At 43.7% G+C, this 16,171-nt stretch overlaps 1 protein-coding gene across 1 annotated transcript in view; it reads right to left on the bottom strand.

Annotated features, from left to right (window-relative positions):
• ASPSCR1 (ASPSCR1 tether for SLC2A4, UBX domain containing) overlaps positions 1-16,171 on the bottom strand; it is a gene marked incomplete at its 3' end in the record, with an annotated part of 36,160 nt that overhangs the window by 5,624 nt on the left and 14,365 nt on the right. The window contains exons 7-12 of the mRNA XM_079544275.1: positions 15,310-15,748; positions 9,967-10,106; positions 7,523-7,604; positions 6,570-6,636; positions 5,893-5,955; positions 5,517-5,569 (exon numbers count right to left, since the gene is read on the bottom strand). Coding sequence (XP_079400401.1) covers positions 5,517-5,569; positions 5,893-5,955; positions 6,570-6,636; positions 7,523-7,604; positions 9,967-10,106; positions 15,310-15,748 — 844 coding nt within the window. The remainder of the gene's footprint in view (positions 1-5,516; positions 5,570-5,892; positions 5,956-6,569; positions 6,637-7,522; positions 7,605-9,966; positions 10,107-15,309; positions 15,749-16,171) is intronic.

Below are 16,171 nucleotides of genomic sequence, written 5' to 3'. Positions count from 1 at the left end.
TTCATTTCCAGCCAAAGGTACAATGTTACTCTTACAAGGAAAATTAAAACTATGGAATTTTAATGTTCAAATCACACTGTTCGGGGTAGATTTGCAAGATGTAGTTAGATTATTATTTTTACTGCAAGAGTATCCAGAAAGATTGGAAATGGTGTCCTAATGTGCACTATATATGTGTATGTGTGCATAATGAAAGGCAACACACAGTGCAAATTAAAAATCTAAGAAACTACAATTTTTTGTACCAATGAAAAACTGAGATCTAATGAGAATAAGTAACTTATTCAAGGCCACACAAAATGGCAGTGGCAGGAATAAATATATATTTCCAGAGTACCAACCGGGGTCGTAGTCACAGTCACCAACGAGGCAAGAAGCAGAAGAACCACCGTCCTGCTTATCACCCTGTGTACTTAAGGAGGGTCACTCCTAACAAACAATTCCTTAGGTTTCAAACATTCTTCAGTAACACAGCTTCATCACTTTGCTTTGGTACAACTCACGCTTTCTGTTTCTGCTGTCTGAAGACCAGCCTGTTGCTCACGCAGCCACATTCAAACTCTGTAGCGACAGTAACCCAAAATTCTATTTCAGACAACCCAAGTTACTCAGATACCACAGTGGTGAGCATGGTTTATGACAGCAGGGCATCCTGGTTGTGGAGTGGTATATTGGGTCATGACAAAAATATCCATCCTAGAACAAAATTCCACTGCGAATCCAACTGTGACGCACAGGAGAAATATTTCTGATTTTTTTTTTATTGCATGTTTTAGTCATTTGTTCTCTAGAGCACAAAAACGATTTCAGACAGTACCCTCCCTCAATACCATCTCAACACTTCTTCCCTCAGTGGGCACTTCCAGATGCACGCATTCCAAAAGTCCTACAACTGAGTACCGCAAACGATGTCCATTATTACCGTGCAGTTATTCTGCTCACAGAAAGAATGATGCTTTCAAATCAGGCAGGGACTGTTGTCTAAGGGGAGCTCGCAGCTGCCAGAAAGAGAAGCATTCTTTCCGTTACATGATCTGAAAAGATTAGAGTGCCACAGGTCTGCAGTTAGTTTGATGTTAAAAGATGAATAAGAAAATAAGCACTTCAAAGGAACACGCGCATGGAAGGAGAAACCCAAGCTACCAACATGAAATACTGCACAGTACACACACCCCAAACACATAAACTTGCCCTTGGAAAATTCAACCGGAAAGCCGGTGGATCAAAAGCTTCCTCAAGCAAGACTGCAAAGCATTGCTGAAACAGAAATAAACACCACAGCCATGGTGAAAGGGGCAAAGTGACTAAGTGGTTCTTGTTTATAACCTGAGAACAAAGCTTCTCAATGTGGACTGCAACTGCAAAAGAAGATGGATATTCTGCAGCCAATACGGGGGAAATCTGATCCAGCTTGAACAGGGGCCCTTTAAAATTCATAAGGCATAGATAAGACTTGAAAGCACTATTTTGAGAAGGCTACTTAAGAAGGAATCCAGGTATAAAGAGTATTCATTGAGCCCTTGAGCTGAGATCAGAAAGATTTGGCCTCCGAAATTAATAGTAGAAGAGGGAATATTTTTGGCAGAATTTCCACTCTGAACTAAGCCGTGCAAGAAAGGCCTCATCCTTACTGCACTGCCTTGCCCTAATCCAAACCAGCACGAGAAGCAAGTGTGCACAGCCATGACGAGTTACCAGGACTAGTATGACAAATAGGAAGTAAGATTCCGACCAAAGCCTACTTAGATGAGAAAATCCTGAGCGGTAATAAAGGGCTGAGGCTTCACGCAGGAAGGTGAATGCCATCCTCTGGGTGAATTTCACTATTAATTCTGATTTTCCTTATTAGCGAGTGGAGTAACACCAAGAACAGCCACTGGAAGTACCTCTGGTGGAAAGACTCTCATGAAGAAGTTTCTTCTGCAATTGCATTCAGACTCTTGCCAAAAGTCAGAAGGCCTCTCACTGCCCAAGTCAGTCAGCTTCAGTGAACAGAATGCCAGACGTGTTGCCCAAAATGGCATTAATGAGTTGGATATGGAAACAGAACCGAAGGCAAAGAAATGAACAAACAGCTCCTCTGCACTCCTGCCCCACAGTACATGCCAGAGGAAACACTTGGTGCACTCTAAGATCTGATTAAAAAAACTAAATATTTACATGGAAGAGTGTGGATTCCTTCAGCTTCTCAGAAGAGGGAATATGGCCTCCTGCCCTTTGCTGCCTTGACCTTCCCAGTGGCTGGTATTCTTACCTTCTGCTAACTCTTTCCTGGTATTAACTCAGCTCTTAATTACTTTTCCTACTAATGCCCTCCAGATACAAGCTACTCAAGTGCCTGGTTCTGGGAGGAACAAGAAAGGGAAGAGCAACTCTGAGAAGCTTGGCTAGCCTAGGGAAGCACAAACAGGCAACCAGTGCTGTAAGAAACTCAAGGCCAAGTGCTACAACAGGGAAGCCTGCGGTTGTTCAGTTCTGGAGAGCAGAACATTATAAAACACTTCAAGGGACGTGAGGATAAGGCAGCCAGCAAAAACAACAATAACAAAAATAAAATAGAAAAATCAAAGCAATGTCTTGAAGTCTTCACGGGTTCCAGAATACCTTGCTGCCTATCCATGCTCTCACTACAGTGTAAGTACACACATTTCAGGAGAATTCATTTCAGGCATTTCTTTCAGCCCAAATAGTTTAGCAAACAAGTTGACAATATTTGTCATTTTCCCTGGTTCTGCTTATATCATGAATGTTCTCCCTTCGTTGTGAGCTATCAGATTTAATAAATGTGGTTCCAATCTTATCAGCTTGAATGCAGGCAGAGAGCGTAGAGAAGAAAAATACTGATAATAGCACACTACACCATCTGCAGAGACTCCTGTGACTGGCTTCAACACAAATTACACTCACATCACTCAAATGTACCCACATTACTACCTCAGACACCATCTACTTTTTCTTACAGACAGCAACGCAGCAGCCTGAACACTGGAAGATAACCCCCTGCTAGCATAAATCCTGGGAAACCGAGGTGCAGGTCTGTGATCCATGCCTGACATTGGATGTGCATCCCCAACCCACCAATTCCTAGCCATATCACACAGAAAGGAGCTCCACCCACTACAGTATGTTCCTAAAACATCCAGGCTGGCAGCAGTTATGTCCAGAATGGTTCGTGTTGAGGCTCAAGCAGCCTCTGCCTCTGAAAGTCTCAGTGATAACCACAGGTACCCAGAAAATCCTTGAAAGGCAATTTCAAGGTGATAAGGACAGGTACACAAGCAGACAGGGTGCTTTCCAGCACTGACAAAACAGAAAGCAGCATCAGAAATTGAAGTACCTAGAACTTCAGGAGCAGCAAAATATCCAAGAGACAAGAAGCAAGAAGAGGGAAAATGTAAATTACAGAGGCAGATTTTGACTCTTCAGCATCTTGGAGGTACTTAAAAAAAAAAATCATCTTAAAGAAAAAATAAATAGTATCAAAACTCAAAGCCCATTGGATCCTAGAGGAAAATGCGGCATATGGAAAAGAAATCACTGCAGAGACACTGAAAAGCAGCAGTATATTTTGTAGGAACACAAGAGAAGCTGGAGGCTGAGACAGGAAAGCTTGGAAGGCATCCCAGCCAAATCTCAGAAAAAGACCAACACTCATTTTATGCAGGAGACATCTGCTGTCAAGAGACTTTGGAATTATGGGGAGAAAAAAAAAAAGCTTTCCAATAAGCATGTTAGAAAACGTGTGTAAAGGAACTCAAGGTGAGGGATGTGTCCAGACATGACAGCTTAAGACAACCACAGGAGAAGGTGTGGGGGCAGAGAGCAGTGTGCATGTGCCATTTCAAACACGCCTGCACAAGCCACGTTTCCAAGGCTGCTTCCCTTGCCTCAGAACAGCTAACAAGTGGATAACATTTTTTATTATCTGCTGCTCCTCCGAATGTTTTCCAAATGTATTATTAGCAATGCAACTACAACCGGTTTCCTTTTCCTGGAGTTTCTCAGAAATCTGAAGACAAAATTTGTCTTTTGCATTTCCCATCATGGTTACCATGTGGGACTTGAGACAATGTTTTGGATGGCAGATGTGGATGAGATGGCACAAGTCAGAGGAAGCTGGGAGAAACTGCCTTTGTGCCTGAGTTGGAAAGTCTCCTGTTTCAAAGAAACAAAGTGTTTTCCACTGGTATTTTTGTTACTGATTAAATCACACAAAAATGGCTTTGAAAAGAAAACCATTTGTCACCCCACACACCATGGTATTACTTCTTACCAAGACATACGTGTTCACATTCCTGTCTGGCAGGAGAAGCACAGTCTCCTGCACAACACATTCAAAGAGATGACATGCTTAAGTAGAGTGTGGGAAGTCTGATAGAAGCAGGTAGACCTCAGGCTGTGCAGCTGGGCAGAGGCCAAGAGCTTCTGCACAGCACTTCCTGAACCGTGGAACCAAATGGGGCTGTGATCCCCAAGAAGCTCAGAACTCTCTAGGAATCTATACCTGTTGTAACTACTGTGACAATACAAAGAATGCTGACACTCCCAAAACCACAAATTTCAGCAATGAATCTTTATCAGCTTACAGGAAAAAGAGATTTCTCCCTGTGAGCACAGGGATACACGCTTTGCCTCTCTGGATGTTCAATAGCCTACGAGCAGCTGCACTTGTATCATATCCACATGGGCTGGTCATGAAGTTGTGGAATTTGGAAAGCTCCATCACAAACAACTTCAGAGACATGCTAATGCCTACCTAACTCGCCACACTGCCTGAAAGGTCCCTTTTTCTCTCCTGCCATTGCACTGTTCTGCTCTGAGGCATCAAGCTAAAACCTTCACTGCAGTCTGCTCGACTTTTTCCTCTGCAAGTGATCTTCAGTCCACCAGTGCAAAAGGCCATGAAGCTCTGAATGACACCACATTTTAAACATCTCGAATGTGGGGTAAAATGACTGGTAAAATCTCTTTATCAGACTTTCCTTAGCACGTGTGATTTATGTAGCCATGTGTCTGGCCAGAAATTTCAAGACCCCTTGATCCGACATTTGTGAAAAAAATCCACAAGTCTGGATTTGAAAAATTAAACACTCATACAGCAGCTTCAAAATGGTCAGATTTGTGACTAACACAGCCTCTACTTCTAGCCATAAAAATTGAAAACAGCCACCTATCCCAATCCAGTGTCATCTCTACTATATTAGGCCAGCTACAAATACAACAAACCGCTCTTGCCTTTTTTTAAGGTTAAATACAGTACAGACTTCACAAGGCACTAATTGTATGTATACAACAATTCAAAGCTCCTACCCCTGCCACAAAAAAAGAACATATTGCTGCACAAGGTGGACCTCTTCTGGTGAGCAGCTTGTGCTCCGAAGCACCTGGTCCCATTAGTTGTGGCTAGAAAGGTCTAGAGGGATCACAGCAGCACACAGCTTCTTTTGAAAGTAACTAAAGCATATGGTGGCAAGGGGGAGCAGCAAGTCAGAGAGAGCACACACGTGAGTCCTTACCTCAGAGAGCTTCAAACTTTCATCGTTCAAGATGACTCTGGGAGGTGCAATAACTGAAGTTAAAAAACAAGTTACAAAACAGGGCCACCCAGCAACCAAAACAATAAATACAGCAGGTATGGGAGGGATTACTGCTTTTTCTTCTTCTTAAAAAAAAAAGAGTGACACTTCTACACAGCCCACACAGGCTCCTGATTAGGTAGAATCATAACATGGCTAAGAGCTGATAATACCTCCTTTGCATTCTGCTGCCGTATTTAGGGGAAAAAAATATATACATCCCTCCCCAGATTGTGTGTCATGGCATCACAAGATCTCATATGCATCATGATTAGGAACAGGCTTTAAGGTCAAATATTAGCAACAGCACACTCACACAAGTAAAATGGTAAATCTGGATCTGCAAGGTGGCTTCTTACAAAATCTCTCACAATGCCAACTGTGAAAAAAGGAAGAGAGAGAAGTTTGCTGCGTTACATTTGTTTCCCCTGACACCAGGCAGAAGGGCTAACAGGTACCTCCAGAACTACCCTCTGTAACGTCTGCAGGCTGCCTTTTGCCCAAAGGAACACTACCACACTTGTTACTATTGCAGACCTCTTGGAGAAAATGCTTAGATGTGATGGTTCCCTGGCAAAAATCAAACGATGCTGTCGTGTCCAGTTCTTCCACGGAAATCCAATACCAGCTCCAAGATTTGCAGACAGCAGGTAGGTGAGACACTGGTAACTAATTATTAGTTTTCCCTATCATATAAAAGTATCAAAAATAGCATTGTTGCCTGCTCAAAATAAGATCTAAATTAATAATAGCAAGGGTTGCTCTGCACACAGTCCGACTTTCTATCTTTTGTGAACTGACAGAGGCAGAAATGTCTAGCTCCTGTTATCCTTATTATAGCAGGTAAAGCTTGTTCCCTCCTCCCCCACTCCCCACCTGTATTACTCCCCCTGGACAGCAGAAAGATCACCCTAGAGCCACCCCTCTTTTGGCATGCAGCTAATGCTGAGAGAGGTGAGCTGCAGGCACACCTGAAGCAGAGGCTGCTCTTACCAGTTTCAGTAGGTCGGAAGAACCCCTGCAGGATATGGCGGTCAGGGAAATGGACTCTCAACACCACCTAGTCAGAGGCAAAGCACATCAGGTCAGCTGTGCACGGCCATTTGAGAAGGCCTGTCCTTGGCTTCAAAGCTGCATGTTTCTTTTTACACAGGGAGATTTGAATCTTTTACTCTACAGGCACACAAAAACACACAGGTTGATAATTACTGTGCAGCTCCTGAAAGGACACACAGAGGCTGCCTGGTTTCCCAAGGCCCTAAGAGAACTCTGATCTTTACAAATGCTATCTCTTACAGTGCAGCAGCGTTGTTGGTTAGCTCCCTGCACTAAGTGATGCTCACAAGACATTGCTATCTCCTAAATATGGACAGGTACAGACAGTGAATCAGTACCTTGAAGCACCTGTGGTAGCAGGAATCTGCCACTCACACAGCTCCTGGGCAGCATAACTAAAATAACTTGCACCATTCTATTTCCAGTGTTGGTCAGACAGCACCTAACCTAAGAACGTAATCTCTTATTTCTTTGCAATAAATCATCAAAGACAGAAGCTGCAACAAGATCATATTTACAAAGTGAGGTATCTCCAGTCCCTAACATTTAACCCATAATGAGATACTATTGAAACTTAAGAGTTTACAGAGGAGGGGTGGATAGAAAAGTTCAATCAGGTAGAATGATGTGTGCATGTAAGGAGGGGGTTTTGAAGCATCATCTGGAACAAAGCAAAAGGAGTTATACTGCACGGCACTCAACCACGTCATTCCATGAGAGATGATTTTAATTGGTGCAGCTATTATGCAAGTGCCACAAACAATTAACAAGGAAAGAATTTACAACATCCTCCTGTAAGCAGCTGAAGATCTTGTTCTCATCTGGTTCACAAAGCTACTAACCCCCATGTTTGGGCTAGCCAGAAGGACTGGGAAAAGAACAAAGGCTACCTTTGGGTAACGTTCTAGCTTTTCTTTCAGCTGAGCCTCCCTTAAGGATTTGGTCAGCAGTGGAGCTTCTTCCAGGCGTTTCCTAAATACATGGGAAGACAACAAACTGTCAGTTTTGTACATTTGAGATACACTTCAATTTTATTAAGAAAGCATAAGGTCCAAGCAAAGCTGATGAGAACTGCTCAATTGTTCTACACATCTCTCACAGCACTATTTGAGATGAAACAGTGCATTCACAAAAACATAGACATTTTTTTTCTGTAAGTAAAGACAAAAGCTTAGATCCAACAGATCCCTTTCATTTCCATGTTCAGCTTCAGACCTTTTCTTTGTTTCTGGATATCCTATTTACCAGAATACATTTTGGTGAAACATTTGATCATATAATTACAACAATGCACAACTATTTCTAAGTTATCTCCTATGCCTATCCAGACTGAAGGACCTCTGTATTTTTGAGAATCACCAAGGTACCTCAGGAACAACAGCTGCTAAACAAAACCACCACAGGCTTACTTCACCTGCTGTACTCAGAACTGTCTGCTGGAACACCACATTCTGAAATGCTCTGAAAGTATTACTCACGGTTTGAAAAGCAATCATGAAATTAATCTGCACCGTTTCTTCTTTGTGTACCAATTTCTGACATCAATTCTTGCCTCTTCATGAAATCAGAACTAAATTCTAATTGCACATAAAATACTGCCCTGCATGCATCTAGTCCTCAGTAAGATTCAGCAGCTAAGACCAGAAGCCAACTGATATCACTTTCATGTGGAACTTGTCTTTATATTTATCCCTGGCTGTGAGGAGGGAAAAGGATTACAAGCATCAGCAAATTTGGAAATGAGGAAATTTTTGAGGGGGCTGAATTCCAGTAACCCCCACCAAATGACCCCACATTTGTACCACTAACTGCTCCAGACCCACAAGTGGCAGAGCAATTTTCAAGCCCATCTGTGTACTCATGTGGATTTCAGAGGTCTATGGGGAGAAAAACCAGCTCCAACTCCTCTTGGCTATAGCGTAGTTTCATGGATTGCTTGCAGAGTTTAAAGGCATGTTGTGATGCTCTTAAAAATAAATACACTGATGAAGTCAGCTTAGTTGAGAACATAGACAGACAAATGCTGTTGTGACAGGGAAGCTACCTTACATTAAGTTTTTAGTTCAGAACTGCTTCACAGAACATGAGGTTTTTCTTTCTAGCTGAAAAAGCTAGTAATTGCTAACGAAGTCACAGAACCACTTGGTTTAGAAAGGACCTTAAAGATCATCTAGTTCCAACCTCCCCGCCATGGGCTCAAAGCCCCATCCAACCCAGCCTTAACGCTTCCAGGGACAGAGCATCCACAATTTCTCTGGGCAACCTGTTCCAGTGCCTCACCACTGTCAAAGTGGAGAACTTCTTCCCAAAGCCTAATCTAAATCTGCTGTTTAAAGCCACCACCATGTCCTATCACCACACTCCCAAGTGAATCCCTTCCCAGCTTTCCTGTAGGTTCTCTTTAGGTACTGAAAGGCTGCTATAAGGTCTCCCCAGAGCCTTTTCTTCTCTAGACTGAACAATCCCATCTCTCTTAGCCTTTGTTCATAGGAAAAGTGCTCCAGTCCTCTGATCATCCTCAAGATCCTCCTGGACCTTCTTCAGCAGAAGTAGGTCTCTGTTACATTGAGGGCCCCAAGCTTAACATCGTACTGCAATGTAGGACCTCACAAAAGCAGAGCTGAGAGAGAATCCCCTCTCTTGACATGCTTGTCACTCTGCTTTTGATGCTTACTTAGTGGGAGTTGCTCCTAAGAAGCTGTAGTATTGTGCTCATATGTTTGTCCATTACAAGTTACTAATTCCAGCCATTTAATTCCTGGTAGTTAATATGAAGTCACATCAAAACAGAAAGCAGGAGTTCACCACTGTTTTGAGCCTCCAGCAAATAATAGCACATCTAATATAAAAGACAGTGGCTTATCTTTCAGAACAAAGGAGAAGGAAAAAGAAAAAAAAAAAGAGATGGGGTGTTAAGTAGCTTTGATTAACTCTTTGAAGTGTAGAAGACAGGAAGGAACCTTTCTTTCACTCCTTTTTTTGGTGAGGGACTGGCCCTGACTAGCTCAGGTTCTCAGATAAAGTTATCACCACCCAGGCATCACAGACTTCACGATGAAACTTTCAAGTGAAGCTTTCAAGTGAAACAATTAACCCAAACACAAACAGTTAACTAGTTCACACACAAAGGTTCTTTAAACAGAAACATGGCATAGCCTTTGAAATCAAACTGCACAAAGGGTAGAGATTTCCAGTGCTTATCATTAATTCCATACCCAGTAACTTACCTACAACCCTTACCCCAGAAACCATGGCCAGCAGCAGGGGCACAGTGTGACTGCGCTCAGCAGAAGGATATGAAGCAAACACAGTCACCAGTACAAAGGGAACTTGCCTCTCACTCTGCAGCTGTGCCAAACGTTTCCGTACATCGTCCACCGTGACTTCAAAAAAGTCATCAGGAAGGTCTTCCAGGTCAGCAGGAAGTGGATCCAGCAGGTCTGGGTGACACAGAAGCGGCTCTCGTTCTACAAGCTACAGAATACAAACAGGTGTGGATTAGTCTTAAACGCACTGCTTTGCTCACACTGTAAGGTTCCTGAGTGTTTGCAAACTGATCTACAACCACTAGTTGAGAATTCATGATGCTAAGGAAGTACTCCACTCCCTGACCATCCCACAGGCATCACACAATGAGTACAGGTGCTATTCTAAGCACCAGAGCTTACAAACTGCCCTTTTAAGCTGTTTATAAGCCATGTACTCCTGCCTGTTGTCATACCTTCCATTCTCCTTGCTTTGCATTCTCTTGCCATAGAGCCAAGAGCACCAGTTCCCAGTCAGGTCTCAACCCATGTTTTCTTACTTTAAAGAGCCACCCTTTTACCTGTTGAGTTCTCTCAACTCAGTCACTGTGGGGTTTTATCAGACATGTTTCAACTTTTTGACCCGGGTTCTGGTCCGTAACCCAACTCTCATCCAACACAGAGAACTCCCTTAGACAACTAAACCCATTTTGCTTTGCACTTTTAAAAGTACTTGGCACTGACTGTGAACATAACCACTAGAAGGGTCACATACACATAAGGCTGTTATAAGTCTACTTACTCTTGAACAATTCAGACTTTTTAAGACCTAGACATCTTTAAATGCCCAAAGCCTTGAAGCAGTGCACTGTACTCCAGGCAGCAGGATTTGCAGGGGAAAGCAGTCCATGACTGAGGAGCCCCACAAGAACAAAAGTTTTGATAGTTAATACAGCATTTCTTTACAGCTGGCCTAACACAGCCCTAAGCTCTACGAACAAATCTGTTTCCCATTTCTCCCCCCTATATTCCCTTAAATATTCTTTCCAATCCAAATGAATGCCTGAACGCCTGCCCTCCATCTCCCTTCCCCCAGGCCCGGGCCTCTTGGGAACAGAAGGAGTCTCCTTCAATTGTCAAAAGAGACAACAAATTACAAGGCAACATCCACTCTATTTGCGGGCACTAAAGGGTAATTTGAGAAATTAGAAGAGCGAGGTTGTATGGGTGGGACCCTTGGCTACATTTAGAAAGCTGAGCAGAGCCCTCTGTAACTAGAGGGTGAAAGACCCTGATTGCAGCTTTCTTTCCTCGGGCGCAGGGAGGAACGCGGGGCTGCTGCAGGGAGCGATGCTGAGCAGCACAGCAGGGCTCAGCGCTGCAAGCAGGGGCTGGGAAGGCCAGGCTGGCATCAGGGTTAGCCCAGCCTCCCCACCCATCAGGCACATCTCATTTCACTCTGAACACACGCATACAGAGAAAAGACTTGTGGAACGTCCCCCCCGCAGCCATTCTCCAGCCTATTGGACTGGACACAAAACATACTGCTTCCCATAGATAAATGCCCCATTCAAGACGCCTCCACTTAACTCTGCAGCGTACCTGCACCAGCCCAGACAGACAGATGGGAGCTGAAAAATGGCTAGATCATTTTCTCCTGTTTCCTAGCCAACCCTGACAACTGCTGCTGACAACGACTTCCAAACTGACGCAGTACTTAGCTGCAACTTAATATGAAGAAACAGAAAGTTTTCTATACAGAAGAGCAGATGTGAACATCTAGCAAGACTGCACACACCACTACAGTAAGAACCTCCTAGCATGACAATTTCAGCTCAGTCCCAACAACGAGAGTTATGGAGTGAGCTGTAATGAGTGAAAAATGATCCAAGCGTTCTGAACTTGTTTTTCAAAGCTTCTGCAATTTGATTTCAGAATTGCGTGGCACGCTGATTCCGATCAAAGAGCTGCATGAGGTATCTACAAGGCACTGCTCAGCAGCCAGAAGACATGACTGTTCTGCCCCCGAGGATGCAAAGGCTGCCACATCATCACATCTCTTCTGCTACACATTTCACACCCGCTGGAATCCACCAGGCGTGTTGCCTCCTTACAGGCATGAGAAACTCTTCAGAGAAAAAGGGTTCTGCTGTTGCTCCACCAATTCTCTCCTTGCCCAAAGCCCACTAACCAACCACCTTATCCCCGTTTCCTTATCCATTACCATTTACTCACTTAGCCAGTGCCATCAGGCACCTCACAGTCTGAGTACTTTCAATAAAGCCTTATTGCAACGCATCACCCACCAGCCAAAGGAACAGGCAGAATCCAAGGGCAATTTTGGAAATAGAACACACCAGGTCAGCCAAATCACTTCCCAGCCCAGGTGTGGTACTCTCTGCATGACAGAAGGCAGTGAAAGGTGACTGTAAGGCAGCTTCTACCTTCCATTATCTAACTCAGAAGAATTACACACTTGCTGCCACCTTTCTGCAGCGATACCTGCGTTATGGTTTGTCACCTTCCCAAAATAGCAATTCTTCAAAATCTCTGCTTCTACAACCAAAGCCACAACATCACACACTTCCCAACAGTGGGCTGAAGTCATCAATTCACAGCAGTGTCTGCTACACACCCTATGTAACCGCAGTCTATGCCATACCATCAACTGCAAAGGAAGCAATTCAATCCAAGGTCGCTGCTCTGGCCCTAAGAAGGTGAGCTGAGGAAAACCTTTCTCCAGCTTTAAGGATAGTGGAGGCTGTTGTGCTTACCAGAGCCCTAAGATCTCCTTGGAGACCCATCTCCTCCCCACCACCTCAGGGAGCTCTAATCTCCAGGGGAATCTGGTGTAAAGTTACCTTCTAATAATTAATGTTCTGACATCAAAGTCAGCACGCAGCTGTCTGTAAACCATCTTTAGCCTAAGAAACGAAGGGACGCCAGCACAGATTTTATCCAGCCTCTCTTCGGCTCCAAAAACCACACACAGGCAAAGCATTAATGGGAAGATTCTTTTACAAAAATGGACCTTTGATGTTTAAAAATAATTTGTTTTGTTTTGTTTTTTTTTCCCCCCCTCAGGATTGAAAAGGGACAAAAAGCAGATGCCATGTGGCTAGCTCCACTCTGCTGTTGCTGCTGAGAGCAGAGGATGGCAGGAATGGAGGAGGAACAAAATGTAATCAATCAGCTGCAAAAGCACCAGAGATCAAAGGGCTTGAAAACAGCAGTCAAAAATCACATGCTGTTTAACACAAGGGCAGAGCCCCCCCCCAACTGAATCTGCAGCTGCTCCCAGGGCTGCTCTCAAACTGGAGGGGAAGCCAGTTCCCAAAGTGCCTCCGAGTGGATTGAACTGGACTGCACTTCTGAACAAGATTCTGGATTGCACACAAGAGTCCCCAGGCCACTGCAGCACAGCTCTGTGCCCATCAGCACAGCTTCCCATTAAGCTGTAGCCAGTAAAATTACAAAATTAGCTCTGTCTCTCCAGTCAGCATGCGGAGAAGCGCAGACTGCAGATGGAGAAGAGCAGCAAACCCTCGTGCTTTTCCTTCCTTTTCAGATACAACTGAAACTCCTCCTTTCCAAATCCCTCATAGGTGAGAGTGTCACTGAAGCAAGCAATGCATTACACTGGATAAATTGCACGGCCTACTGTTTAGCCCTCCGTGCTCAGAGCCCGTTCCAAAAGGTTAAATAACACTGATTAAAAAGACCCAAACATGTTTCTAATATACTAAAACATTCACCACTGGGTTGGCAAGGCTTCTTCCTGCTACATTTGTAACTGCTCCAGGGTCCTTCCAGGGTCTGGCTTCTCCTAAACAACTCTGAAATTCATCAAGAACGGACTGCAACCACAAAGAAGTCAACCAAGGTAGAATCTCTACATCAGTGTGAGGGCATACGCACAGCCTTGTTAAATTCTTCCTGGATTGAGCTCCCTTGGAACAGCATCAGGCGTCTTTTCTTCCTACATATGGCTTTCCTTTGTTTAATCCCTTGGCTGGTTCAGAACTAAAGATAAACACCGAACTCCAACTCTAAGAGGTACTAAAAACTGGGAAACAACAAAGGAGACCTCTGAAGATTAAATCCAGCCATCCTGATGACGTGTGGAGTGAAGGGACAAAGGAAGGAGCCGGTCACAGAGAAACAGGGACATGAAACTCCCAACACACAACTTCATAACTTAACATGGAAATACTGCTGACACCTCTCATACTAGGCTTCTTATCAGATGTACCCAACCTTTCTGAAGGCACCCAATTCTGCACTGCTGCCCTACAGAAAGTAAACTTGACATTATTCAGAGATCATCCCGTAATGACGATGCAGCATTCTTCAGTCATCAGTTTTGGTATCGCTGTATGGGTTACAGCACTTCTATTTTTAACTCACATATTTTTAATTCAGGGACACCAACCACACAGATAGATGCACAATTTGTATTTGTGGAAAAAGAGTTAATGAGAGGCAGGGTTTATTGAAGAAACAGGATATTTTAAAGCAAGACAGAATACACCTCTATAAGGAAGACTGAATGGAAGAGGTCCAGACCTCATTTTTCAAATATTTACAGTTCAGCAAGACTGATGCAACTGTAACTGAAAACTTCCTTTCCTGTATCTGTGGCCCTCACAATTTACCACGTCATCAGCAGAAACTGCAAGCCAGAGTGACTACAGACAGAAGACCTGAGGAAGCAGATATTAACCACCACCAGCATGGGATACTGCTTTTACAATGGCATCACTATGGAGTTCAGTGTTTCATGCCCTACAACTTAAGACTGAGGAACACTGTCTTCTCAGACCTTAGAAGCACACAGTAGGCATGAAATCAGGTTGCAACATACTTAAGACTACTTCCACTCCTAGGACATGAACATATAATGAGTAGAAAGGGAATCCCTTTCAGTATGGGAAGATGTACCAGGTGTGTATCTGGCCGACACACAGAAGGTAAGTCAGCCACATGCAGCAATAAGCATCTCCAGAGAACTACAAAATACAAGCCTTGCCAAATTCTGTTCATCTGTAGTAAAACTACACAGGAGAGAGCAGACAAACAGGACTCAGGTGACAGCAGGCATTTGTTAAAGAAATTTAGCTTTTTATTAAATTTAAGGCAGAAATAAAAGTGCTTCTGGACCACGTTCCTAATGCACTTGCCTTGCCACCATTACAACCAATCATTTTAAAAACATTTCAAGGTTCAAAGCTTTTCTTACTTCTGGACAGCATGTAAACTCATAAACATCCAGCCTTCCTAAGTCCTATAGTAAAAACACAGCACTTTCTTGGCAGAACTCTATGTATGACATCATGGCATCTAACACAAATATTAAAACATCTTTCCCCTCTCAGGAGCTCAGCTAAGGGCAAGGGAAAATACAAAGACCGACCGCAAACAAATTATTTTACCTGCTCTTGTTCCTTCTGCAGTTCTTGGCTGTTCTTAGACTTCTTTGGCTTAGAAGGGCCTCCAGGGCTAGAGAAAGTTGTTGGCAGCTCTGAAGATGGCATATCTAACTCGAGAGGTGGTGCAGACACAGAAGAGTCCCCCAGACGTTGCCCACCTCCAAAAAAAGGGACAAATGGGATAGACTTGGACTCTGAGGGAGGACACGGCTCCTCCAAGCTGGCATTGGATTCTCTAACAGAGTCTTGCTCGTCCGTGCAGTTGTTTAAAGACAAGGCCTCATCCCTGTGATCCAAGACCGCAGGGAATGTCTGTGTCTGAGGTAGGGGCACATCCACTGCTCCTTCAGTAGAGCTGGGCCTTACTACTGGCTCATCACACTGTGCTGTGGCATCCGCTGCTTCCTCCTGACCAGACAAACTGCATTTCTTCATGACAACCCTTAAAAGATGACACACACACACACCAAAAAATCATTTTTAGTGACAGTACTGTCCTTCCTATTCTCACCATGACCAAGATGCAATGGAGTTGGCTAGACTGTATTTTAATAATCCGCTTATTCTGACTGCTCTGAAATTCAGAAGGGGGTAAAAACAGAACAGGAACTACTCTCTCCACAGGAAGAAAATAAAATTACCTTAAAGAAAAAAAAAAAACAAACAGTAGTCCAATGTAAAGCACAGTTTTTAATCATTTCTGCCTTCCATCCACACTGTAAGGAATGGAAGGAACTCGCTTGATGATTGCACAATCACTGACTCCCACCTTATCAAACCAGGAAGTCAGCAGGAGGCACTGCAGAGTTTGAGAGCTTAAAATAATAAATAAATAAAGGCAGAAAATTAGGGGAGGGGGGAAAAA

Source organism: Tetrao urogallus, assembly GCF_951394365.1.
Source record: "Tetrao urogallus genome assembly, chromosome: 18".
Lineage (NCBI taxonomy): Eukaryota > Metazoa > Chordata > Aves > Galliformes > Phasianidae > Tetrao > Tetrao urogallus.
Note: the sequence above shows the minus strand (reverse complement) of the source record. Positions and strands in the feature narration are given on the sequence as shown.